Raw genomic sequence first — 25,498 nt, 5'->3', positions numbered from 1 at the left:
TAGCAAACCTGAATAAATCTAATGAAAGCTAAACCTTTTATCTACCTTAAAAAAACCTGGTAAAATGAAATAATCTTGCAAGCGTTCAAAAGGAGTGAAATACCATCATAAAGTAAATGCCAATGGTAAGTACCTCAGTGCTTACAAGTGGCAATGAAAAGACAAATGTACACAATGTCAAATTTGCTTTTATTCTTACTGCATAACCACATTCCAGCTCAGCAATAAAGGCTCCATCATTACCCAGTCCAGCATGACTAACATTCCTTCCTTTCTACTGGCTTTTTAGCTGATGCACAAAATAAAACCCAACATCTTTTATTATTTATTGTATTGCCAGCACAATTTTTGTATTGTAATTTATTTATTACAGGATTTTTTTTAGAAGGACATCGGTGTTTCCAAACACAAATTTATCTGCCGCCAAGAGATTCATGGTTACTTTTTTTTTAAAATGTTTTTTTTCTAATGTTTGCAACTATTCTTCCAAGGTTTAAGTAAAATGTATTTTTATCCTTCACCAAAAATCCAAAGTAACTCAATTTTGCAGCAACAGTTTCACTTCCTAGCTCCCTTTATATATGTGCACTATTCCACCATCAAATTGGATATCTGTGACATTCTCCATAACTTTGTGCTTGCCATTAAGTCATCAATTTTATTACATTCATAGTCTCTGTCATACTGCATTTCTCTCTGTTCACAGCGTAACAAAACACACTGTGGTATTGGAAATACTGTGGTAACAATTGGTAAATGATGATTATGCTGCATTGGCTGTTCAGAACAATCACAGTATCTGTTTTCCCTAAACACACTTACACATACAGCTACTAGGCCTATGATTGCAGTGAAAATGTTTCAGCAGGATCCAAGATTTGTGAGGGAGGACAAGTCTGGTGAATGCATTTGGAGCAGTCTGATGGTGATACTGACCCTCTTAGTCTTGGCTTAGGCAACATATCATACTTATGGGTACAGAGGCTGCACTTTGAAACTTTCAGTTGACCTTTAGAAAACACAATACTAGTATTAGTGGTATTCCCCATTTTAAGTAAATGGACTAGCTAGTCAGGACAGGGACCACATGTTCCTATGTGTTTGAAGACTGCCTAATGCAATGAGGCTCCAATTCCAATTGAGACCTCTTGGTCATCTAGTCAATTTAACATTTAAAATGGCAAAAAAAAAGTAATGTGTGTCCTAAAAGTACAAAAAGTACAAAAGGTAAAAGGAAGCTTCACATACAGCCATTATAGGGAAACAATTCAATCTCACAAGGATTTGTGAGACTGAGGAGAGAAGATAAAATTGATCCATTCCCAGTGGTGCTATTCTGATAATACAAGTTAGAAGATGAAAATACAGAAGTGCAGGTCGTACCAAACCTCATCTTCACTCAATTCTTCAGATACTTTAGATACAACTGAGAGTCAGACAGTATTCCAGGACAAGGTCTGCAAGTCTGATACAGCATTCCAACCTGTGTGTCCAGAAAGGCTCACTGGCAGTCTTATCGTTCTGTCTGACGCGATTAAAGATCACTAAAAGTATTAATTCTAAGGTGGTACAAAAGAGCTATAACTACATATAAGAACAGGAACAAATTCATTCCAGGCAAGGAATCCTATATTCTCACTTGCTCCCTCAGAACTCTCAAGCAGACCAACCAGACATACATAAGATAGCAAATGTCCAAGTTAAAGCTGCTTGTCTTCAATTACTAAGGAACACTGCAACTCTTCAAGGATGCATGCTGCTTCCACTGGGCTGCTTTTCTAAATATCAAATATTTGTACTCTGATCAAGACCAGTTTTGCATGCAAAAGACAGGAGAGGAAGTGTCTACTGTGTATCAAAGTTTAACAGAGACTGATGCAATATCAGCTTACATAGTAGATATTTTCTACCATGTATCTGAGATGTGAACAATCCTTATTTTTAGTACTATGGTAGCAGCAAAAATGTGCTAGATGCTGCACAGACATATAGGGAAATGATCTGTGCCTCACAGATTACAATCTAAAGACTGGTTTCAGAGTAACAGCCGTGTTAGTCTGTATTCGCAAAAAGAAAAGGAGTACTTGTGGCACCTTAGAGACTAACGAATTTATTTGAGCATGAGCTTTCGTGAGCTACAGCTCACTTCATCAGATGCATACCGTGGAAACTGCAGCAGACTCTATATATACACAGAGAATATGAAACAATACCTCCTCCCACCCCACTGTCCTGCTGGTAATAGCTTATCTAAAAGCCATTTCCAGCACAAATCCAGGTTTTCTCACCCTCCACCCCCCCACACAAATTCACTCTCCTGCTGGTGATAGCCCATCCAAAGTGACAACTCTTTACACAATGTGCATGATAATGAAGTTAGGCCATTTCCTGCACAAATCCAGGTTCTCTCACTCCCTCACCCCCCTCCAAAAACCCACCCCCATACACACACAAACTCACTCTCCTGCTGGTAATAGCTCATCCAAACTGGCCACTCTCCAAGTTTAAATCCAAGTTAAACCAGAACATCGGGGGGGGGGGGGTAGGAAAAAACAAGAGGAAATAGGCTACCTTGCATAATGACTTAGCCACTCCCAGTCTCTATTTAAGCCTAAATTAATAGTATCCAATTTGCAAATGAATTCCAATTCAGCAGTTTCTCGCTGGAGTCTGGATTTGAAGTTTTTTTGTTTTAAGATAGCGACCTTCATGTCTGTGATTGCGTGACCAGAGAGATTGAAGTGTTCTCCGACTGGTTTATGAATGTTATAATTCTTGACATCTGATTTGTGTCCATTTATTCTTTTACGTAGAGACTGTCCAGTTTGACCAATGTACATGGCAGAGGGGCATTGCTGGCACATGATGGCATAAATCACATTGGTGGATGTGCAGGTGAACGAGCCTCTGATAGTGTGGCTGATGTTATTAGGCCCTGTGATGGTGTCCCCTGAATAGATATGTGGGCACAATTGGCAACGGGCTTTGTTGCAAGGATAAGTTCCTGGGTTAGTGGTTCTGTTGTGTGGTATGTGGTTGTTGGTGAGTATTTGCTTCAGGTTGCGGGGCTGTCTGTAGGCAAGGACTGGCCTGTCTCCCAAGATTTGTGAGAGTGTTGGGTCATCCTTTAGGATAGGTTGTAGATCCTTAATAATGCGTTGGAGGGGTTTTAGTTGGGGGCTGAAGGTGAAGACTAAAAACAAAGGGGAGAAAGGGGCACTGTCTTATTGTTTCTTTGTGCTCCCATGTCTGTAACCACGTACTGTCTCTTGTCTTATACTTAGACCGTACGCTTTTGGGGAAAGGGGCCATCATCTTTCCCCTCAATGCGTGTACAGCACAATGGAGCCCTGCCAAGACTGTAGAGCTCCCACAACAACAACATACAAGTAAAGTGATCAGAGAAGATAAACCAAATTACTTTACATTTTTTCTTTTAAAATGTCATTTCTTGCAGGCATTGCAATGGGTACTGAAGATAAAACTGAATGGACAGAGGGCAGTGGCCTGGCATGTCAAGGTAATTATATTGTAGTAGCACCCCAACAGCGCAATCAAGATCAGGATTCCACTGTGCTACATACTGTAAAAATATATAGGGAAAGACTCTCCCTGTGCCCAATAATATGTATTAGAGATAATGCTGCATCATGCCCAGTTCAACTCTGCCTTTCCTATTCACGGCCCAAATTTAGAATTTCTCCTACAGGTCAACTAGTGAACATTTGCAAGAGGCTATAGCACTGTTACATCCATCCAAAGCCCTTATCAGATATAATTTGGAGGTCAGAGTTCCCTACTGTTCTTGCCATGCCCCAAACTCAAAATTTAAGTATTTCTTAGGAGAAACTATATTCAAGAGCACTTCTAAATTGCTTATTCTGGCAAAAAAGCAGTCCCTTAGAGGCCTACTCTGTTCTCCCACTTTCTTCCCTTACTCTCAATACTGTTGCTATCGTCAACAACTCCCCTTTCCCAAGATGGCAAGAAGCTGCTAGACTACCACTAGTCTGTCCATCCTTTACCACCATGCCTTAACCTAGATACTGCCTACCCACTTCTCACTAAGCTTCTCTTTTTCAGAGGAGGTATTTAGTAACCCTCTCCCATCACCTGCTACACAACAAATCAGTCAGATCTATCTCCAGAGAACTTGTGCATTTTACGCATTGCAGCCATTTTCATGTCATTATTAGTCTGCACAAAAGATTACACTCCTCACTGGAAGCGTAAATCGAGGGCAATGTAACAATCTCATATTAAGACGACTCTGGGTAAAATTTTCAAAAGTGCTTAAGTCACTTAGAAATCTAAACCACACTGAATCAATGATATTTAGGCACTTTTGAAACTTTTACCATTTTTCCCCCCACACAATATACTGCAGTGTATTTAATAGCACTAATACATTATGAATCACAGATCAAATTAAAATTGAACTAGACTTGTCAAAACAAACATTGTAATGAGTTACCCTTGCTCTTTTATTAAATTTGTCACTTGCTATCTCACAAGAATCACAACATGGCTCCTCAGACAGTTTGAATTAGCTAGATTTTAATGTACTGAAAAGGAGAACAATCATGAGGTTCACTCATACATCATAAGATACCAATGAAGTAGTTCCCCCTCCCCGAATTCTCTCAAAATGCTTACCAACTTTTCAATAGGGTAGGCAAATACTTAGACAACTAGGGGGAGGGGAAGATTAATGTTTAGTCATATTAATTGTGTTACAGTAATGGAACCAAACAAAACGCTTCTCCCAATACCTTTGATTATACCTTGTGCGCCCTTCTTTCCCCCTCAACCAAGTAAACTCATGTCTTATTCTCAGCTTTCACGTAAGCATCCTGAGATAGAAGCGCTTTTATTGGAGTAAAAGCAGCATTTTTCTCTCCTTCCTTTCTCAACTTAAACCTCTCATCTGCCTCCACCGTCCCTACCCCAACCTTGGTGTCAACCTCTGCTTCTTTTCCTGTAATTCCTTTGTCTGAATCTGACTCACCAGATCTCTGCAGCATTGCCCATATGTATTGCTGCCTTGATTCCATGTCTGCTGGAACCTTTAACTACGCCTTCATCTGTGGTCAGCTGACTATTGCAATTCCCTTTCCATTGACCTTCCCACTGCTTAGCTACCTAGTATAATTTGCCTGCCTTCTCCAATATAAAATGGTGGTCCTTCCTGAAGGACAGCTTGGCTTCATTCCCTTGAGAAACAATGGGAGGTGGTATCCATTTTCAAAGAGAGCCATTCTTTGTTTATCTGCTTCTCCATAAAGAAGAAGCTTTCACTCAACACTGTAGTCTACGCATGAGATATTAGTGAGCCTTACCTTTGCAATGTCTGAAGGGGCTGTTTATTTAATTGAGATCATTAGGAACAAAAATACAGTGACACTGACAGCTACATTTCATAACGGAAATATTTTTAATTAATTTAACTTCTAAACCAGTTAATGATTTTACTTGTAAATCATCAGAACATTCATTCTATATTCAAGAAGCAAATGCTGTAATTTGGGGGGACACTACATCATATGCTTCATATATAAAATGATTGAATCCTTGCTTTTAGTGCAAAACTCAACTCAACCCAACCTTAACTATGGGGCTGCAATGAATGATTCCACAACAAAATGTGCATTGTATTCCTGTCAAAGATAGGTTTCAAGGAATAACAGTGCATGTTTGGTATCCTGACATTAAGTAGCAGAATTTCTTCCTCAAAAAAGAATATAAAAAAAATTAAAAAGTGTTGTTGCTATGCTGAACCAGCCTCTCGTTTGCTCAATAAAAGCCCTGACAAAGCATGATTAAGGTCATTTTGATACAGATACCAGCAGTAGATGTCTGAATCCTCTTACAAAATGCATCAAGGCAATGACTCTGCTACTTGCAGCTCTGTTCAGCTGGGAATGCGGCACTGAAATTAAAGTCTGTTTGGGTATTTTGCCAGAATCTACATAAGTAAGAAGGTATTGTAGTCCTGTTACAGAACTAGGCAGAGCACTTACCTCTAATATCCTTGGGTGAGGACACGTTTCCTTATATTAGAGCTTCCCAAATGCAGTCATAACTTTCTTCCTCTAAAAAAGATACAGAAAACTGTCCTGCTTCCCATATAAAGAGTTATTTAAAAATACTGTAGGTCCTTCTTGCAGAAAAAATGGAAATGGCACAATATATTCTATTTTAAACGGTATATGCCTGTGGATGTACAAAGTTATTGTCCCTGATCTAAGTCGGGCATGACCTGGTTAATGAATATAATTCTGTATAGATATGTTAAGAGTGACTGCTGTGGTGTTCTGTATTTGACTGGAATACTGTCTGGTCCTAAAAAGATTACCTCACCATAAAGCTACAGTTATCTTAAGTCAGGAAGGACATTATGGATTATAGCATGAGCATCAGACCTTTCTGCACCATGCATATCAGACTATACTCTTGGGATACAGAATTGAGTTGCCTGTCCCTTCCATCATGCCCCCTTGTGCGTAACAAAAACACAACACACCCAGATTATTACACAAGAAGTAATTTTAGCCTCCAGCTTCACTCTCAGTGTAGCATTAGAGTAGTCCAACCAGTTTTAATCACCCATTCCCTTAAAGGAGAGGTAACCTAGTAACCCACAGAATCTTTAGTTAACATATTAATGTATTTATCCGCTTTCATGTCCACTCACCAAAAGTCTATTCCCAGAAATACTTGTAAGAGGGCAGAGTTAGTATTGACTTGTCCTGCATGACTAAATTGTTAGAAGCAACTAAGACATGGAGCAAGCCACTTAACCTTTTCCTACCTCCATTTTTACAGTCGGTAACAAGGATAATGCCAATCTTTGAAAGGCACTTGGATCCAGTGATGAAAAGTGCTAAGCGCAAATTATTATCCCCTCTCATCCCCAGGTCCTCTCCAAAAATGATGTGGAGAAATTGGAGAGAGTCCAGTGGAAGGCAACGAAAATGATTAGGGGTCTGGGGCACATGACTTACAAGTAGAGGCTGAGGGAACTGGGGTTATTTAGTCTGCAGAAGTGAAGAGAGAGAGGGAATTTGATAGCAGCCTTCAATTACCTGAAGGGGGGTTCCAAAGAGGATGGAGCTAGGCTGTTCTCAGTGGTGACAGATGACGGAACAAGAAGCAAGAGTCTCAAGTTGTAGTGGGGAAGGTTTAGGTTGGATATTAGGAAACACTATTTCACCCGGAGGGGGGTGAAACACTGGAATGGGTGACCTAGGGAGGTGATGGAATCTCCATCCTTAGAGGTATTTACGCCCGGCTTGACAAAGCCCTGGTTGGGATGATTTAGTTGGGGTTGGTCTTGCTTTGAGCAGGGGGTTGGACTAGATGACCTCCTGAGGTCTCTTCCAACCCTAATATTCTATGACCTATGTGATAACAGCTCAGCAAGTGGGGCAAGGCATATGTTCTTTTTTTCCCTTTTTACATTAACATTAGGCATGCTTGAGGCTGCCCAGAGAGACTAGCTTCAGTTTGTAAAATACATCCCAAAGCCATGCCTAGACAAATTCCCACAGCTTTGATAAATGGGCCCAAGCACAAAAGGAAGCTTGAGCAGCCATTAGTAAAAGCAGCAGGTTTTACAACACAAACAGAATCAGCAACCTTCCTGGCTTTCTCATGAGCCAAATTAAATACCAGAAACACCCAGAGCTTCCTCATGAGCAAAACCACCACCACATAAAACATACTGACTTTGCAGGCCCAAACAGGCCCTGAAGCAAAACGGATTACAGCCTCCCAAGAAGCTTACAGGGAATCTCTGCTCCAGAGCCGTAAGAATGATTCAAAGTTACCCTCTGTCACTAGAAGGCATAAACCTTGGGGGTGAAATTGACTAAAGGAATGGGAGGAAGTCCAGGTCTCCCAGAAAACAAAGTACATGTGTTTAATTTAGTGAGTTACTCGCTAGTCAGTTTAAGAAACTGGAAGACTGACTCAGTTTCACTGCCTTATTTAATATCAGAATGATCTCATAGGTCAAAGCCTGAGCTAGACAACTTGCTCTGAGTGAGGGAGGAAGAATCACACTTACCAATGCATTCATTCCAAAAATGTTTCATACATTTCCTGGCAAAACGCATATATCCCTCTGTGGAGAAAGAGGTGGTTAGGGGCTATTTAGAAAAGCTGGACGTGCACAAGTCCATGGGGCCGGACGAGTTGCATCCGAGAGTGCTGAAGGAATTGGCGGCTGTGATTGCAGAGCCATTGGCCATTATCTTTGAAAACATGTGGCGAACGGGGGAAGTCCCGGATGACTGGAAAAAGGCTAATGTAGTGCCAATCTTTAAAAAAGGGAACTACAGGCCAGTCAGCCTCACCTCAGTCCCTGGAAAAATCATGGAGCAGGTCCTCAAGGAATCAATCCTGAAGCACTTACATGAGAGGAAAGTGATCAGGAACAGTCAGCATGGATTCACCAAGGGAAGGTCATGCCTAACTAATCTAATCGCCTTTTATGATGAGATTACTGGTTCTGTGGATGAAGGGAAAGCAGTGGATATATTGTTTCTTGACTTTAGCAAAGCTTTTGACACGGTCTCCCACAGTATTCTTGTCAGCAATTTCAAGAAGTATGGGCTGGATGAATGCACTATAAGGTGGGTAGAAAGTTGGCGAGATTGTCGGGCTCAATGGGTAGTGATCAATGGCTCCATGTCTAGTTGGCAGCCGGTGTCAAGTGGAGTGCCCCAGGGGTCCGTCCTGGGGCCGGTTTTGTTCAATATCTTCATAAACGATCTGGAGGATGGTGTGGATTGCACTCTCAGCAAATTTGCGGATGATACTAAACTGGGAGGAGTGGTAGATACGCTGGAGGGCAGGGATAGGCTACAGAGGGACCTAGACAAATTGGAGGATTGGGCCAAAAGAAATCTGATGAGGTTCAATAAGGATAAGTGCAGGGTCCTGCACTTAGGACGGAAGAACCCAATGCACAGCTACAGACTAGGGACCAAATGGCTAGGCAGCAGTTCTGCGGAAAAGGACCTAGCGGTGACTGTGGACGAGAAGCTGGATATGAGTCAGCAGTGTGCCCTTGTTGCCAAGAAGGCCAATGGCATTTTGGAATGTATAAGTAGGGGCATAGCGAGCAGATCGAGGGACGTGATCGTCCCCCTCTATTCGACATTGGTGAGGCCTCATCTGGAGTACTGTGTCCAGTTTTGGGCCCCACACCACAAGAAGGATGTGGAAAAAATAGAAAGCGTCCAGCGGAGGGCAACAAAAATGATTAGGGGTCTGGAACACATGACTTATGAGGAGAGGCTGAGAGAACTGGGATTGTTTAGTCTGCAGAAGAGAAGAATGAGGGGGGATTTGATAGCTGCTTTCAACTACCTGAGAGGTGGTTCCAGAGAGCATGGTTCTAGACTATTCTCAGTGGTAGAAGAGGACAGGACAAGGAGTAATGGTCTCAAGTTGCAGTGGGGGAGGTTTAGGTTGGATATTAGGAAAAACTTTTTCACTAGGAGGGTGGTGAAACACTGGAATGCATTACCTAGGGAGGTGGTAGAATCTCCTTCCTTAGAAGTTTTTAAGGTCAGGCTTGACAAAGCCCTGGCTGGGATGATTTAATTGGGGACTGGTCCTGCTTTGAGCAGGGGGTTGGACTAGATGACCTCCTGAAGTCCCTTCCAACCCTGATATTCTATGATTTGTATTAGCATCACTCCTCCTGCTTTGAAATAAGCATTCAATCTTGAAAACTATATTCTATGGCCACTAGAGTGCGCATCACAGCTTTCGTTTCACATGGTAGTGCTTCTCTCAACACAATCTCTAATGAGGCAAAAAGAAAAGGAGTACTTGTGGCACCTTAAAGACTAACCAATTTGAGCATAAGCTTTCGTGAGCTACAGCTCACTTCATCGGAAATCTAATGAGGCAAACTTATCTTCATAGATCTTCCTCAGATTCTTCTACCTCTCTCCAAGAAGAATGTTTGCCAGCCTCATACAAACGGAGTACTTCCTCTCTGGGGCAATAATTATATATTGGATGACAAAGGTCTAGAACTTTATCAACTCAGGAAACCATAATAAAAATTCATGGTGAACAGGAAAGTTATTTTTAGGGCTGTCAAGCGATTAAAAAAATTAATTGCACTGTTAAACAATAGAATACCATTTAAATATTTCTGGATGCCTTCTACATTTTCAAATATATTGATTTCAATTACAACACAATACAAAGTGTACAGTGCTCACTTTATTTTTGATTACAAGCACTGTAAAAAAACCAGAAATTTTCAATTCACCTAATACAAGTACTGTAGTGTAATCTCCTTATCATGAAAGTTGAACATACAAATGTAGAATTATGTACAAAAAACTGCATTCAAAAATAAAACAATGTAAAATTTTAGAGCCCGCAAGTCCACTCAGTCCTAATTCTCGTTCAGACAATCGCTCAGACAAACAAGTCTGTTTACATTTGCAGGAGATAGTACTGCCAGGTTCTTGTTTACAGTGTCACCTGACAGTGAGAACAGGCGTTCTCATGGCACTGTTGTAGCTGGAATTGCAAGATATTTACAATCTTTATTGACAGATCTGCTAAAGATTCATATGTCCCTTCATGCTTCGGCCACCATTCCAGGGGACATGCGTCCATGCTGATGACGGGTTCTGCTCAATAAGAATCCAAAGCAGTGCGGACTGACATGTTCATTTTCATTATTTAAGTCAGATTCCACCAGCACAAGATTGATTTTCTTTTTTGGTGGTTCAGGTTCTGTAGTTTCCGCATTGCAGTGTTGCTCTTTTAAGACTTCTGAAAACATGCTCTACCACCTCACCCCTCTCAGATTTTGGAAGGCACTTCAGATTCTTAAACCTTGGGTCAAGTGCTGTAGCTATCTTTAGAAATCTCACATTGGTACCTTCTTTGCATTTTGTGAAATCTACAGTGAAAATGTTCTTAAAATGAACAACTTGTGCTGGGCCATCATCTGATACTTCTATAACAGGAAATATATGGCAGAATGCGGGTAAAACAGAGCAGGGGACATAAAATTCTCCCCCAAGGAGTTCAGTCACAAAATTAATTAACTTTTTTTCCCCAACAAGCGTCATCAGCATGGAAGTATGTCCTCTGGAATGATGGACAAAGCATGAAGGGGCATACAAATGTTTAGCATATATGGCACATAAATACCTTGCCATGTTGGCTACAAAAATGCCATGCAAATGCCTGTTTTCACTTCCTGGTGACACTGTAAATAAGAAGAAGAGGACAGCATTATCTCCTGTAAATGTAAACAAACTTGTTTGCCTTAGCGATTGGTTAAACAAGAAGTAGGACTGGGTGGACTTGTAGGCTCTGAAGTTTTACATTGTTTTGTTTGAGTGCAGTTATGTCACACAAAAACATCTACATTTGTAAATTGCACTTTCACAACAAAAAGATCGCACTACAGTACTTGTATGAGGTGAACTGAAAAATGCTATTTCTTTTATCATTTTTACAGTGCAAATATTTGTAATCAAAAATATACACTCTGATTTCAATTACAACAGAATACAATATATAGGAAAATGTAGAAAAACATCCAAAATATGTAATAAATTTTAATTGGTATGCTATTGTTTAACAGTGCAATTAAAACTGCAATTAACAGAGATTAATTTTTTGAGTTAATCCCGTGGAGTTAACTGCAATCAATCAACAGCCCTAGTTATTTTGACAGCCCTAGTTGTATTCTGTCCTCATGCCCATGCACCTCAACTTGCTACAGCCTTCAACTCCCTATCTATATGCCCACAACCAATATAGCCACTTTCAGCTCCCCCCAGATTTTCAATAATAATCCCACATTCCTCCTTGCCCCTCAAAGGGTATCACACTGTAGCTGGGGGTATGATTTGAAAGCTTTCATGGACATACCCATGGTAGCTTTAATCTAGCTAACCCGCTAAAACTAGTAGTGAGGACGTGGCAGGCAGCATGGTCTTCAGTGCAGGCAGCACAAGTACCTACCCAGAGGGGTAAAACAGGCTCGTGCAGCCCGCACTGCCACGTCCTCACTGCTATTTTTAGCAACCTAGTTAGATTAAAGCTAGTGCACGCACAACTACAGAAGCTGCAAACTGCACCCCGACCTGTAGTCCAGATGTACCCAAAGGCTTGGCACCCGTCCCCTCTCCCCACTAACTGTAAGTCACCTTTATTACACTGTATTAATCGTATGGGTTAGGTAGAGAAAGGGTTAGAAACCATGTTTGTTAGGAGTATTTAAATAAGGAGTTGAGGGCAACATGAAGTCTTTTGACTGGTAACAGCAAGGGTAACCAGCAATTGAAGACAGTGTATTTTATTACATATCAACCTATCAAGATATGGTCACTCAAAACCCTAACCATCCTACTTGCATCCCCCTTTCCTCTACCCTTTGACAGACTAAGTTATTTGTGGCAGGGACTGTACCATTCTTGTGTGTTTACATGGAACCTAACAGGTTTTCTTCCTCCATAGCAGTACAAAGTAGCTACAGGGTAGGGATTTGTATATTTATTATAATTAGACAGCCACAGTGAAAAGGTTGTTAAAAGGGGGAGAGAGAAAAATTGTTCTTAACCTCTGAGAATAGGACAAGAAGCAATGGGCTTAAATTGCAGGTTTACGTTGGACATTAGGAAGTTTTTCCTGTCAGGGTGGTTAAGAACTGGAATAAATTGCCTAGGGAGATTGTGGAATCTCCATCATTGCAGATTTTTAAGAGCAGGTTGGACAAACACCTGTCAGGGATGGTCTAGATAACACTTAGTCCTGCCATGAGTGCAGGGCACTGGACTAGATTACCTCTTGAGGTCCCTTCCAATCCTATGATTAGGCAAGGTTTGGAGATTTCCTCCAATGCTCCCCACTCCCATTCTCCATCCATTGTATTGTAGTTTATATAAACTACCTAAATAATTGAAGCCAGCATGATTATACTGCATTTTGACAAATAAAATATGCAGAATTTTAAAATATTGTGCACCATTTTAAATGTTTTGGTGCAGAATTCCCCAAGGAGTAAGTTCCTAGAAAAGTGGGGCTCATAGCACATGGCCCATCATTTTAAAAAAAATGATTGCTTAAGTTTTAAGATCCCCAGCTCCCTTTCTCAGGAAAACCCCCTGGCTCTTAATTAGAAGGTTCCTAGGTTATCAGTGTGAGTTAGGGACAGTAATACTTGGCCAGCAAAGGCTGAGACTGCTTCTAGCCTTAAGACCTGCAGCAGGTAGGGGCGAAAAGGGCACCTGTAACACATCCTCCCCCAACCCAAACATCAGCTCACCTATGAAAGAAGTCACTCCTGCATCAACAAAACAAGCAGACTGAAATCTAGAAAAGTGGAGTAGGGCTCCACAGAGGGAAAGCAGAACAACAATCTAGATGCACTAAGAGCAGAGTTTTGTCCAAACACTAATAGAAAAAAATAATATACAAAGGAACCAGATACGTTTGCATATTTATAACTGAGCTGGTATCCACTCAACATAATTAAGTCCCAAAATAAAAATAGGACAGAACTTTCTTCTTAAAGAATAAATGACCATTCACCTGTCTGTACATCAATGACCATCTGATGGCCTCCTCTCATTCCTGGTCTGCTGTCTTCTCCATCACCTAGTTAAAGACAAAGGAAAGATTTTCTATTATACATTATTTTTTAAAAAATTATAATTCATTCATTCATGCCATAAAAGCTGAGTGGAGGCAGCACAACTTAAATAGCCCACAGTCCTTCAAACATTCAAAACATACATAGCAATTATCTGGAGAACAGCATGTTTATACTCAAAGCAACCAAGATTTTTTTTTTTTTATTGTCCAATTGCCTTTTGTGTCTATCTTCCAGAGAAAAATCATTGTCATATGTAAATCAGTGAATACAATGCTCTCATTCAGTACATGGAGTCTCTTGCAAGAGGAGACCTTAACAGTCCCTGGATGTGAAAACATATCCTCAGGTCCATAAAAACTGTTGAGCTTAAACCAACCTTTGCAGCCCCCAATGCTGGGGACAGCCAAAGGCTAGTTCAGTTCCCAGCATGATAAAGAGCAGCCTCAGAACTGCCTGAAGACAAGTCAGCTAGAATGGCACCTTAAATGCTACTCCACCACCCCAGAAAAGCCATCTTGTATAACTTTTGGTTTAAAGCTACTGTTTTGTGAACGGTTCCTTACTGAACTGTACATTCACATAATTATTTTAGTATCTGAAGATAAATGCATCGTGCCAGAGTGAAAAGTAAATGACATCAGCTGCACCTGTAAAAAGCAGGATTAAGCTGTCCTATAACCTACCTTTTATCACCTTCATGCACTGTATCCACAAATTACTATAGTGGCTATTACTAATGCATGGGTAATTTTTAACAGTGTTTCCATTTAGACTCTTACCTTTGGTACTTTTGGGGATAATCTGACCCCACCGCGGTTTGTATTCCTGCTGACTGATGTACTGATTGAACAAGCCATCTGCAAACACAGGAAAAACAACTTATTGTTGCATGTAATGTTGGCAGTTACATTATGTTGTAGCAGAAATTTTTCAGATTAAAGTAAGACGCTCTCACTCAAACCTAACTGCTACTCTAGAGCTCTCTTCAAACAACTGTCATATGCATGTCAGTTTCTAATAACATTTTCATAAATCATACCTTATTCAATTTGTATTTTGACAAAATAAAGAGTAAACATTAGTCACTATATCAATCAAGAATCAACCTAGCTTGATTGCCATGTCATGCCAGTTATCCATAAATCTCTAGCGTGACAGGTTTTAATTAAGAATGGGTTCTATTTCCGTTATTTAAGCAAGAAGGGAGAAAGTTGCAAGTGCTTATAAATTCAGCCATTTCGGCTCATGTTGAGCTGAAACTGGGTCAGATGGTGTCTCCAGAGCTTCATCTAAGAAAAAAAGGCAAAGGCAGACTGCTGTAAATGCTGAGAAGAAAGAAACAGGCACTGGATCAAACTAGAAAAGTAAATTAGTCTTAAATTCCATCTCTCTCCTCGGTTTACCTGAGGGTGTTTGTTGGTGGACTTTTTTTTCCCCCCTTCTTTTTGGAGAGGAGGGGGCAGGGACACAAAAATGGGACTGGGCTTTTGGGGCCCTTGATAAAAAGCAGATTTATACAGGGTTAGATTATATACATGCTTCCTGAACCACAGGATGAAGTTTATAAATCTAAACAAACAACTTAACACCCACTTAAAGAAAAGGAGTACTTGTGGCACCTTAGAGACTAACCAATTTATTTGAGCATAAGCTTTTGTGAGCTACAGCTCACTTCATTGGATGCATACTGTGGAAAATACAGAAGATGGTTTTTATACACACAAGCCATGAAAAAATGGGTGTTTATCACTACAAAAGGTCCCCGTCCCCCCCACTCTCCTGCTGGTAATAGCTTATCTAAAGTGATCACTCTCCTTACAATGTGTATGATAATCAAGGTGGGCCATTTCCAGCACAAAACCTGGATTTGTGCTGGAAATGGCCCACCTTGATCATCATACACATTGTAAGGAGAGTGATCACTTTAGATAAGCTATTACCAGCAGGGGGGGGGGGGAGAGAAAACCTTTTGTAGTGATAAACACCCATTTTTTCATGGTGTGTGTGTATAAAAACCATCTTCTGTATTTTCCACAGTATGCATACGATGAAGTGAGCTGTAGCTCACAAAAGCTTACGCTCAAATAAATTGGTTAGTCTCTAAGGTGCCACAAGTACTCCTTTTCTTTTTGCGAATACAGACTAACATGGCTGTTACTCTAACACTCACTTATTCATCCCTACTTTTTTTTTTTTTTTTTTTTTTTTAAGTGTGGAGACCATCAGTCCGGGGGGGTTGGGGGGGGGGTATTTTTCCCTATTCAGGAGCCCAGGCATCTTGGGGTAAGGCAAGGACTTTAAAAGTTATGAACTTAGCTGATAGGCATCCACTTCCTAAAAATACAGCTGTAAATTCAGAAGTGTATTTACCTACCCCAGATGGCTCTAAGTGGAAAAATTAAAATCAAAACTGTATAAGCTCTTAATTATGTGTTGTACATGACAAACTTTCTCCACATCATATTTTTAATTTTTTTCTGGTCTTAATTTGTCAGGACTGAGATCTAGGTTTAATTATATGCTTAATTCTGTAAGTCAATGAGTGCTTCCTGGAAGAGGCTGAGCGGTCTAAGGTTCTGAAGTCTGGTCTCCCCAAACACTACACAGCATTTACAAACTCAAACAAGAGTTAAGTTGGTCAATTCTAGCTAGAAAAAAAAACTTTTAAATGTTTTCAGGCATTTTGATTCGCTCCAGAGATACATGCACAGTATATGTTCTGTTATGTGACGCTAGTAAAAAATTCCACATTAACAGAATCAGACACATTTTACTAGCCACAAACAGGTAGAAAAAAACAACATTCTTTTACGGAACATTAGGATGGTTTGGTCTTCAAGAAAGGAGCTAAACAGCATCATCAATCCCTTTGGCAGCAAACAGATTATTGGACACACAGAACAAGAGGATGAATTGCACCATATGACCTGAAAAGGGTGGTTTTAACCTCTCTCTCATACTCAACGCCCACGGGCTGCACTTGTCAAGACAACAACACTTCTCCTCTGCTGTGCCTTCAGCTTCTTTTAATAATGCTTCTTTTCTTCCATGGGACACTGGTTTGGAGATATTCCAGCTCTCTTCCCAGAAATGTTTCTTTCAGCTGGGAGCAGTTCCACATTCATTCTACTTGTGCTATAAATCAGCAGTGGCTTGTTTTGGAAGCTGAACCACTCACTAGTGGTTTGGCACATAGGCAGAAAGGGGCCTAGGTGGATCTCCTACCGGGTATCTGATCTATTCTCGTACCTTGCTCATAGTTCTTATCAGCTAAACTGACCTGACACGTCTAAAGAAAGACAACGTACTGCACAGGCCCTGTGAAGGATCAGATCTAGGCCAGATTAGGTTTTTATCATCTGTTTCCAATGAAACAGTAACAGTGGTTTAGAATATTTTCAACTCCATTGCACAAACAATTTTAAGAGCGCTTACTAGTTTTAAAGGAAAATCAATTTCTAGAGCCCATGAGGCCTTTCACATGGGTCAATGCCCACGTCTACTCTACAATTATGTCCAAAGATTATTCATTATGTACCATTATCTATTAACTCCTTTACACCTACACTGTGATGCATTTTGCATACAGTAACATCCAACTCCTAGAGATTACAGGTTAATCATCAGTTAGGTACAATTTACTAATATTAGAGACTTTATTTTGTCAGCCAGTTGAATGTTATGTAGCAAGAGATTTTACAGAATAACCAAATGAAGGGAGTATGCATGGCTTAGTATTGCCCCTCAAAACTGCAGTGCATCTAGAACTTCCAGGAAGATTCAACCATTCCCTTCTTATACACCCTAAGCACTTTGAGCACAGTCAACAATTATAAGACTTTTCGCTAGTGACTTAGTGGATGATCAGACATCAGATATTGACATGAAAACAGCCAGATGGAACACCTCCTTGAAAAAAAGTGAAACCAGAACATTACCTGTAGCTTGCACAGAGAAATCTAATCTGTAAGTATGTTTTGCAGTAGTTTCATGCAGTTCCATTAAGAAACTTGGATTCTGCATTTGCTGTACAGGAATATTAACCAGACTTGTCTCTCAGAGTGTAGGCTGTCTGCAAGATGCAGGAATGAATCCAAATGTGAGGTATTTGAGCTATGTCTGAGCACCCAATTGAGATTTAGGGAACCTTTTATTTTTGAGAGGCAGTCAAGCAGTTGTCAGAGTTTCAATATGCCCATTTTCTGAGCATAATGCACATGAGGAAGTCCTAAGAATCTGTGGGAAGAGAGTGATTGCCTGCCAAAAAGTTCTCAAAAGAAATTATCCAGTGAGGTAGGGTGGAAGGCATCAGTGTTCAGCACTAGGAATACAAAAAAAAAAAATCTACTTCCACTAAAATTCATTCTCATCCATGCAGACCCATTCTTGCCATCTAATAATATGGTGACCACCTGCAAGAGGTATGGCATGTCACACTTTAAAATCTAGCGTTACAAATATTTGCCCCCTATTTAAGTTAATTTGTGCTAAACTAACCGTGCGGCATCCGTGTTAAGAAAAATGTAGTGGTGAAATGAAGTTAAGGCCAAGAACCTCAAGATCAACATGCAGTCAAAAGTTCATATGCCCAGGTTTAGGCTATGTAATGTCCAGGGGAGTTCAGAGTCTCTGAAAGCCTTGAAAGTTAACTGCGCATATATATATATATATATATATTTCTCTTTACATGTACATTTGCACATCATTGGAAGTATACACAACACTATACTGACCAAAACAGACTTATTTGAAAAGCTAATACACAGGACAAGAGTTCAGGAATGAAAACGCCCCAAATTCTGCATAAGAAGAAATTATTGTAGAAAGGTTTCACAAAAGTTTTAAGCAGGGAACTTAAGAGTGAGGTGCATGAGAAGGCATTTCAAACACAGAAGACAGCATGAGAGTATAAAAGAGCTTGGTGAGCAGGTGGTGGTAGAAGTCCAGAATGAAACATAGTAGGCCAGAATGAAGTTGTTTGGCCTTGAAGGTCAATGACAGGAAGGATAGTCCAGTGGTTCAGGGCACTAGCCTGGGACCCTGGAAGTACAGATTCAATTCCCTGCTCTGCCAAAGACTTCCTGTGTGACCTCAGGCAAGTCACTTAATGTGCTTCAGGATAATACTACTTCCCCACTTCACAAGGAAGTTGTGAGGATAACTACACACAGGTAATGTGGCTACACAAAGAAGGAAAGCTAGATGGAAAGATGGGTGAAAAGTGGGATTGAGGAGCTGCAACCTAATGTGAAAGCCAGGGAAGCCAGCGAAGGGGTTGAGGGATAACATGGCCAAAGCAACAGAAGGGGAAGCAGTAGAGGATAAGAAGGGAATAATGCAAGTTAAACATTACTGTTGACAACACCAGCAAACCTTCAGTTAACTGGGAGCTTCAATTAGCCAGGTATTGGATATTAGGATTATACCATAAAAGTATTGATATCAGATTTATAATATCCCTTCAGAATCACTGACAATGTAGAATAGCATGTGTAAATAAAAATTAATGCTAAGTCATTCAAATAGATTGCTAGTGAAAGGGATAGCTCACTATAGTTTTATAATCTGGAACAAGAACAAAGGACACAAGACCACAACATGCTTAATGCTGCAGGTGTCAAGTTAACTACGGCTATGTCTACACCACCACTTATGTTGGTATAATTTATGTCACTCAGGGGTGTGAATAAGCCACCCCCCTAAGCAACACAGTTACACAGACATAAGGGCCGGTGTGGACAGCACTATGTCAGTGGGAGAGCTTCTCTCATTGATGTAGCTAACACCGCTCGTTGGAAATGGATTAATTAAGTCGACAGGAAAGCTCTCTCTCATCTTAGAGCAATTACACAAGTAGAGAGCTTGCAGTCGCAGAGCTGCATCAGTGCAGCTATGTCACTAAGCTCTCTAGCACAGCCATAGCCTAAACGCCAGGTATACACCAGAAACTTTTGCCAACAGTGTCAGTTTACAAGTCCTTAAAAAAAAAAAGCAGCAGCAAATTTCTATATTAGCAAAAGCCGTAGCGTAGACGCAGTTATACCAACATAAAAGTGCTTTTCCCAGATTAGTTTATTTTGCTCAAGGAACCAGTATACACTATGTCTAACACTGGGAGCATTTCCCAGTATTGCCATACCAGCAAACCTCTTCTAGTGTAGACCTGGCATAGAGTTAGAGTGCCAGAGTTCTTTTGCACATTGCATAGGTGCAATTGAAGCAAGCAATCAATTGTTCAAGGCCATTGCTCTATGCCAAGAGATGTCAGAAGCCAATGCAAACCTGACATTTAAAACTGTGTCAGAAACTAGGCAGGCTAACCGTTCACCACAAAAAAATTATTAAACTGGAAAGCAACAGTGATTTGTTAACCAGTGAAATACAGGATCTAGGAATCGTGTCCTTTGCCAATACTTCTACACTGGATAAGCGGGAGAACACTGCAGCAGTTACAAATCATTTGTTCAAGCAAGAGAAAGTACTCAACACTTCCTAGAAAAAGTACAATCTAGAAGGCTGGAGAAAACAGAGCAGTCCCAGAGGAGTGGAAAACAGCACAGCAAAATCTCACACAGTAAACAGAACATGTTATTTGATATACTTGATTTTTACAGGAGACACAAACTATGAGGCTATCTTTAGTTACGCTTCTTTTCACTCCCACTATACCCCAGGAACCAATCACTACCTTGATAAAACTGTATTACTGATATTGCCAGCAGGCACACACACACACTTCTGGAAATTGTGTTTATTAGCAGCAGCTATTACAAAGCAGGAGAGTTTAGCCCAGAAAGACTAAACTCTGGGCCCGACTTGCCATCATGCCACGTTGCTATTATGCCACTGAAGTCAAAGGAGTTACTCAAAGATTCTCTTTTATTATGCCAGTAGGAGTTTCACCTAGACCAGAGGTGGGCACACTTTGGCCCAAGGGCCACATCGGGGTGCAAAACTGTATGAAGGGGCAGGTAGGGAAGGCTGTGACTCCCAAACAGCCTGGCCCACGCCCCCTATTTGCCCCCTCCCACTTCCCACCCCTTGACTGCCTCCCCCAGAACCCCTGACCCATTCAACCCCCCCAACTCCTTGTCCCCTGACTGACCACTCCCAGGACCCTCTGCCCCAATCCACCTCCCCCAGGACCCCACCCGCTATCCAACCCCTCTGCTCCCTGTCCCCTAGCCACACCTCCACCCCTGACAGGCCTGCCCAGGACTCCCACGCCCTATCCAACCCCCCTGTTCTCTAACCGCCCAACCCCCAGAACCTCTGCCCGATCCAACTGCCCCCGGGATCCTCTACCCCTTATCCACCCCACCCCCCCTTACCATGCAGCTCAGAGCTCACAGCCCTGGGACCCAGACGGAGCCAGCCGCACTGTCCACAGGGCAAGCTGAGGCTCTGGGGGAGGGGGGACAATGGGGGAGGGGCCAGGGGCTAGCCTCCCCAGCCAGGAGCTCAAGGGTCAGGCAAGGTCAGTCTTGCAGGCCGGATATGGCCCACGGGCTGTAGTTTGCCCACCTCTGACCTAGAGAGAGCAAATGAACATAGAGCACAATACTGAGAATCAGGAACTGCTGAGTTTTAACCATGGCTGTGCTCCAAGCTTACTGTGTGGGGAAAAGACACTTCAACTCTGCTACTCAAGCTCCCTCTGCACTCTAAATAAAGCGCTAAATAAGGGTTAATCTTAATTTATTTACAATGAACCTAGCCAGTGGGCCTCTGCTCCAAAAGTCAGAGCCTTTCTCCCGCACCTACCTCAGTGTCTTCCTGTAAGCGCCTATTACAAGGCATATTGTCCCTACTCCCATTCACAAAGCCACTAGCCTAATTCAAATCCCTCCTAAAATATTATTTCTGCTGTGTTGCCCAACTAGGTGGGTTTAAAAAGAACAATCCACTAAATTTAACAAAATTTATCATAATGAAGAGATGGCCTTGCTAATTGGTGAGTCTTACTGAAATTTTGTCCTTCTCTTACACTCCTCCCAACTTCTCTTATTTATTACATTCTCTTTTAGTGTTGTCTGACTTTAGGTTGTCAGCTATCTGGGTCACAGACCTTGTCTTCACTTGTTCCTGGAAGCACCTTTTAAACTGTTGGGGGGTAGGGGCTTCAAAGTAATAGAATGAAAAGGGAAAATGTTAGTACATCTTGTCAATCTTTACTAACTCTTCTCATGCAGAGTATAATCATGTGTCCAGCAAGAGTTTACAAGGCATCATGCTTCAGATACTGAATAGCTCCCCTTACATAATGCAAAACAAAAAGCTATCACAATACAGCTGTGTACATTTTAATGTACATTATGGAAAGAGTTTATACATCAATAGGCTTTCTAGCCAAGATGCTGCTTTGGAGTCACTTACCATTTACAGCTTTTTCTATCAGTTCTTCACAAGCATCAAAGTCTCCTTTCAGCACTAGTTTGTCATGCAGATCTGTCAGCATTGGGTGCTCTAGCGCAATCTTGGTTTTCTTCTGCAGTGATTCAAAAGCCTCAGTGTAGTTGTGCTGGCGAAAATGCTTTAGACATAGACGAATGGCTTCCTGTTCACGGTACTACTGGAACACAAGAAAACCTATGAGAAGGGTAGATTTCCCTGGCTGGCACCAGCAGGAATTTCTCACAAATTTGTTGGGATGACAGGAAAGTGGAAGCTCTCATACATGTTGCACAGGTTAACTGTTCATAGCCTACAAAGCTATACTAAACGTAATACACTTTCCATGGCATCTGTCTCCCAATGAGATGAGACAAAATGATGTGCTATTTCTTTCTTTAAGATGATTTAATTTGATACAGTTACAAGATGTGATTGCACACTTCACCACAAAACCAAATCTTTAAAATCACTGCCATTCTTTTATCATCTCTTTGGTCTTGCTGCTACTGAATTCTACATGAAAATGGAGAAAAGTGGGAAAAAACCCTTCACTCCCAAAGTTATGTAAGCATCAAATTATAACACAAAATACTTTAGAACAGTAAAGTAGGTCACAGCTTCTCTAAGTGAAAAAACATAAGGAAAAAGAGTATTAAACAGGAATATACACTATATACACACACACAATGACCATTAACCACCATTACTTGAAAACAAAGACAGAGCATGAAAACCCATAGCCTCAAAAGCCCAGCTGTCTTGCATAACTGTATTTGGAAAAAACTGGTGTACATGTCAAAACTAGCACTGCAGGCTATTCCCTCACACCAACCCCCGCATCTCATCCCCCAGCATATCAATGCTGCCCACCTGCCATCCAAGAGTGCAGGATTTTGACAATAAGGCCTGGAGGAGATCCAGTGAGTTACAGTACCCAAAACTCAAAAGACAGCATGCAGCATCTGAAAAAGCTACCGTTTTAGTTGTCAGAGAGAGGGAAGATACATCATCATTAGGGCTGACAAGCTATTAAAAAAAAAGAATCGCGATTAATCGCACTGTTAAATAGAATACTACTTATATAAAAAAAGTTATGTTTTCCACATTTTTAAATATATTGATTACAATTACAACCAGAATACAAAATGGACATTACTTTATATCATAAATATTTGCACTGTAAAAATAAAAATAGTATTTTTTAATTCACTTAAGGACTGTAGTGCAATCTCTTTATCATGAAAGTTGAACTTACAAAAGTAGAATTATTTATAAAACTGCATTCAAAAATAAAACAAATGTAAAACTTTAGAGCTTACAAGTCCATTCAGTCCTACTTCTTGTTCAGACAATTGCTCAAATAAGTTTGTTTACATTTGCAGAAGATAATGCTGCCTGCTTCTTGTTTACAATGTTACCTGAACATGAGAACAGGCGTTTGCATGGCAATGTTGTAGCCAGAATCGCAAGATATTTAAATACCAGATGTGCTAAAGATTCATATGTCCCTTCATGCTTCAACCACCATTCCAGGAGACATGGGTCCATGCTGATGACTGGTTCTGCTCAATAAGAATCCAAAGCAGCGCGGACTGACATGTTCATTTTCGTTATCTGAGTCAGATTCTACCAGCAGAAGGTAGATTTTCTTTTTTGGTGGTTTGGGTTCTGTAGTTTCCGCATCGGAGTGTTGCTCTTTGAAGACTCCTGAAAGCATGCTCTACACCTTGTCCCTCTCAGGTTTTGGAAGGCACTTCCGATTCTTGGGTCGAATGCTGTAGCTATCTTTAGAAATCTCACATTGGTACCTTCTTTGCGTTGTGTCAAGTCTGCAGAGAATGTATTCTTAAAACGAACAACATGCTGGGTCATCTGAGACTGCTATAACATGAAATATATGGCAGAATGCAGATAAAACAGAGCAGGAGACATACAATTCTCCCTCAAAGAGTTCAGCCACAAATTTAACACTTTTTTGTTTTTAAAAAACAAGTGTCATCGCATGGAAGCATGTCCTCTGGAATGGTGGCCAAAGCATTAAGGGGCATATGAATGTTTAGCATATCTGGCACGTAAATACCTTGTAATGTTGGCTACAAAAGTGCCAAGCGAACATCTGCTCTCACTTTCAGGTGACACTGTAAATAAAAAGTGGGCAGTATTATCTCCCGTAAATGTAAACAAATTTGTTTCTCTTAGCGATTGGCTGAACAAGAAGTAGAACTGAGTGGACTTATACGTTCTGAAGTTTTATATTGTTTTGTTTTTGAGTGCAGTTATGTAACAAAAATCTACACTTGTAAGTTACACTTTTACGATAGAGAGATTGTGCTACGGTACTTGTATGAGGTGAATTGAAAAATACTATTTATTTTGTTTATCATTTTTACAGTGCAACTATCTGTAATAAAAATAATATAAAGTGAGCACTGTACCATTTGTATTCTGTGTTGTAACTTAAATCAATATATGTGAAAATGTAGAAAAACATCCAAAATATTTAATTAATTTCAATTGCTATTCTATTGTTTAACAGTGTGATTAAAACTGCAATTAATTGCGATTAATTTTTTTTGAGTTAATCGCTTGAGTTAATTGCGATCAACCAACAGCCCTAATTATCATCAGCTTTAAATATGCTAACAGCAATAATTAGATGGAAGGAATTTAGGGAGACATTTTCCAAAGTGTGTAAACAATTTAGCACACCCACTTTCAATGAAACTTGTGCTCCCATATCTCCTTAATGAGATTACAAGTTTGGTTACAAGGCATCTGACTAAGTACCACATGAAATTTTGATTAATAAAATAGAATACAAAATTAACATGGCACACATGAAGTGGATTAAAATATGGCTAATTAATAGGTCTCAAAATTTAACAATAAATGAGGAATCATCATAAAAAACAGGTGCGTTTCTAGTGGGATCCTGTAGGGATCAGTTCTTGTCCCTACACTATTTAACACAACCTGGAAGAAAAAAATCAGAGAAAGTTTGCAGATGACACAAAAATTGGGGGAGTAGTAAATAGTGAAGAGAACAGATCTCTGATAAAGAGCAATATGGCTCACTTAGTAAGCAGGGCACACGCAAACAATGCACGTTTCAATATGGCTAAATGTAAAAGTATACATCTAGGAACAAGAACATATGCTATACTTACAAGATGGGGGATTCTATCCTGGGAAGCAGTGACTTTTGAAAGATTTGAGAGTTGTGGTGGATAATCAGCTGAACATGAGCTCATAGTGTGATGCTGTGACTAAAGACCTAATGAAATCTTTGGATGCATAAACAGGGGGATCTCAAGTAGGAGTAGAAAGGTTCTTTGGCTCTGTATTTGGCAATGGTGCAACTGCTGCTGGAATACTGTGTCCAGTTTTGGTGCCCACATTTCAAGAAGGATGTTGATAAATCAGAGAGGGTTTAGAGAATTAAAATGATTAAGGGAC

The 25,498-nt window shown here is 40.5% G+C and overlaps 1 protein-coding gene across 4 annotated transcripts in view; it reads right to left on the bottom strand.

The window, feature by feature from the left end:
• The window catches only part of MKLN1 (muskelin 1), a 199,536-nt gene that overhangs the window by 101,151 nt on the left and 72,887 nt on the right, over window positions 1-25,498 (bottom strand). For 3 of the 4 annotated variants that reach the window (XM_077837053.1, XM_077837063.1, XM_077837072.1), the window contains exons 6-8: window positions 22,025-22,217; window positions 14,428-14,505; window positions 13,585-13,650 (exon numbers count right to left, since the gene is read on the bottom strand). In XM_077837053.1, the coding sequence (XP_077693179.1) occupies window positions 13,585-13,650; window positions 14,428-14,505; window positions 22,025-22,217 (337 nt within the window). Of the gene's footprint in view, window positions 1-13,584; window positions 13,651-14,427; window positions 14,506-22,024; window positions 22,221-25,498 lie in introns of all 4 variants that reach the window. The other variant, XM_077837083.1, reaches the window with a different exon arrangement.

Source organism: Eretmochelys imbricata, chromosome 1 (assembly GCF_965152235.1).
Source record: "Eretmochelys imbricata isolate rEreImb1 chromosome 1, rEreImb1.hap1, whole genome shotgun sequence".
NCBI classification, from domain to species: domain Eukaryota; kingdom Metazoa; phylum Chordata; order Testudines; family Cheloniidae; genus Eretmochelys; species Eretmochelys imbricata.
This window is presented reverse-complemented; position numbering and strand designations above follow the sequence as displayed.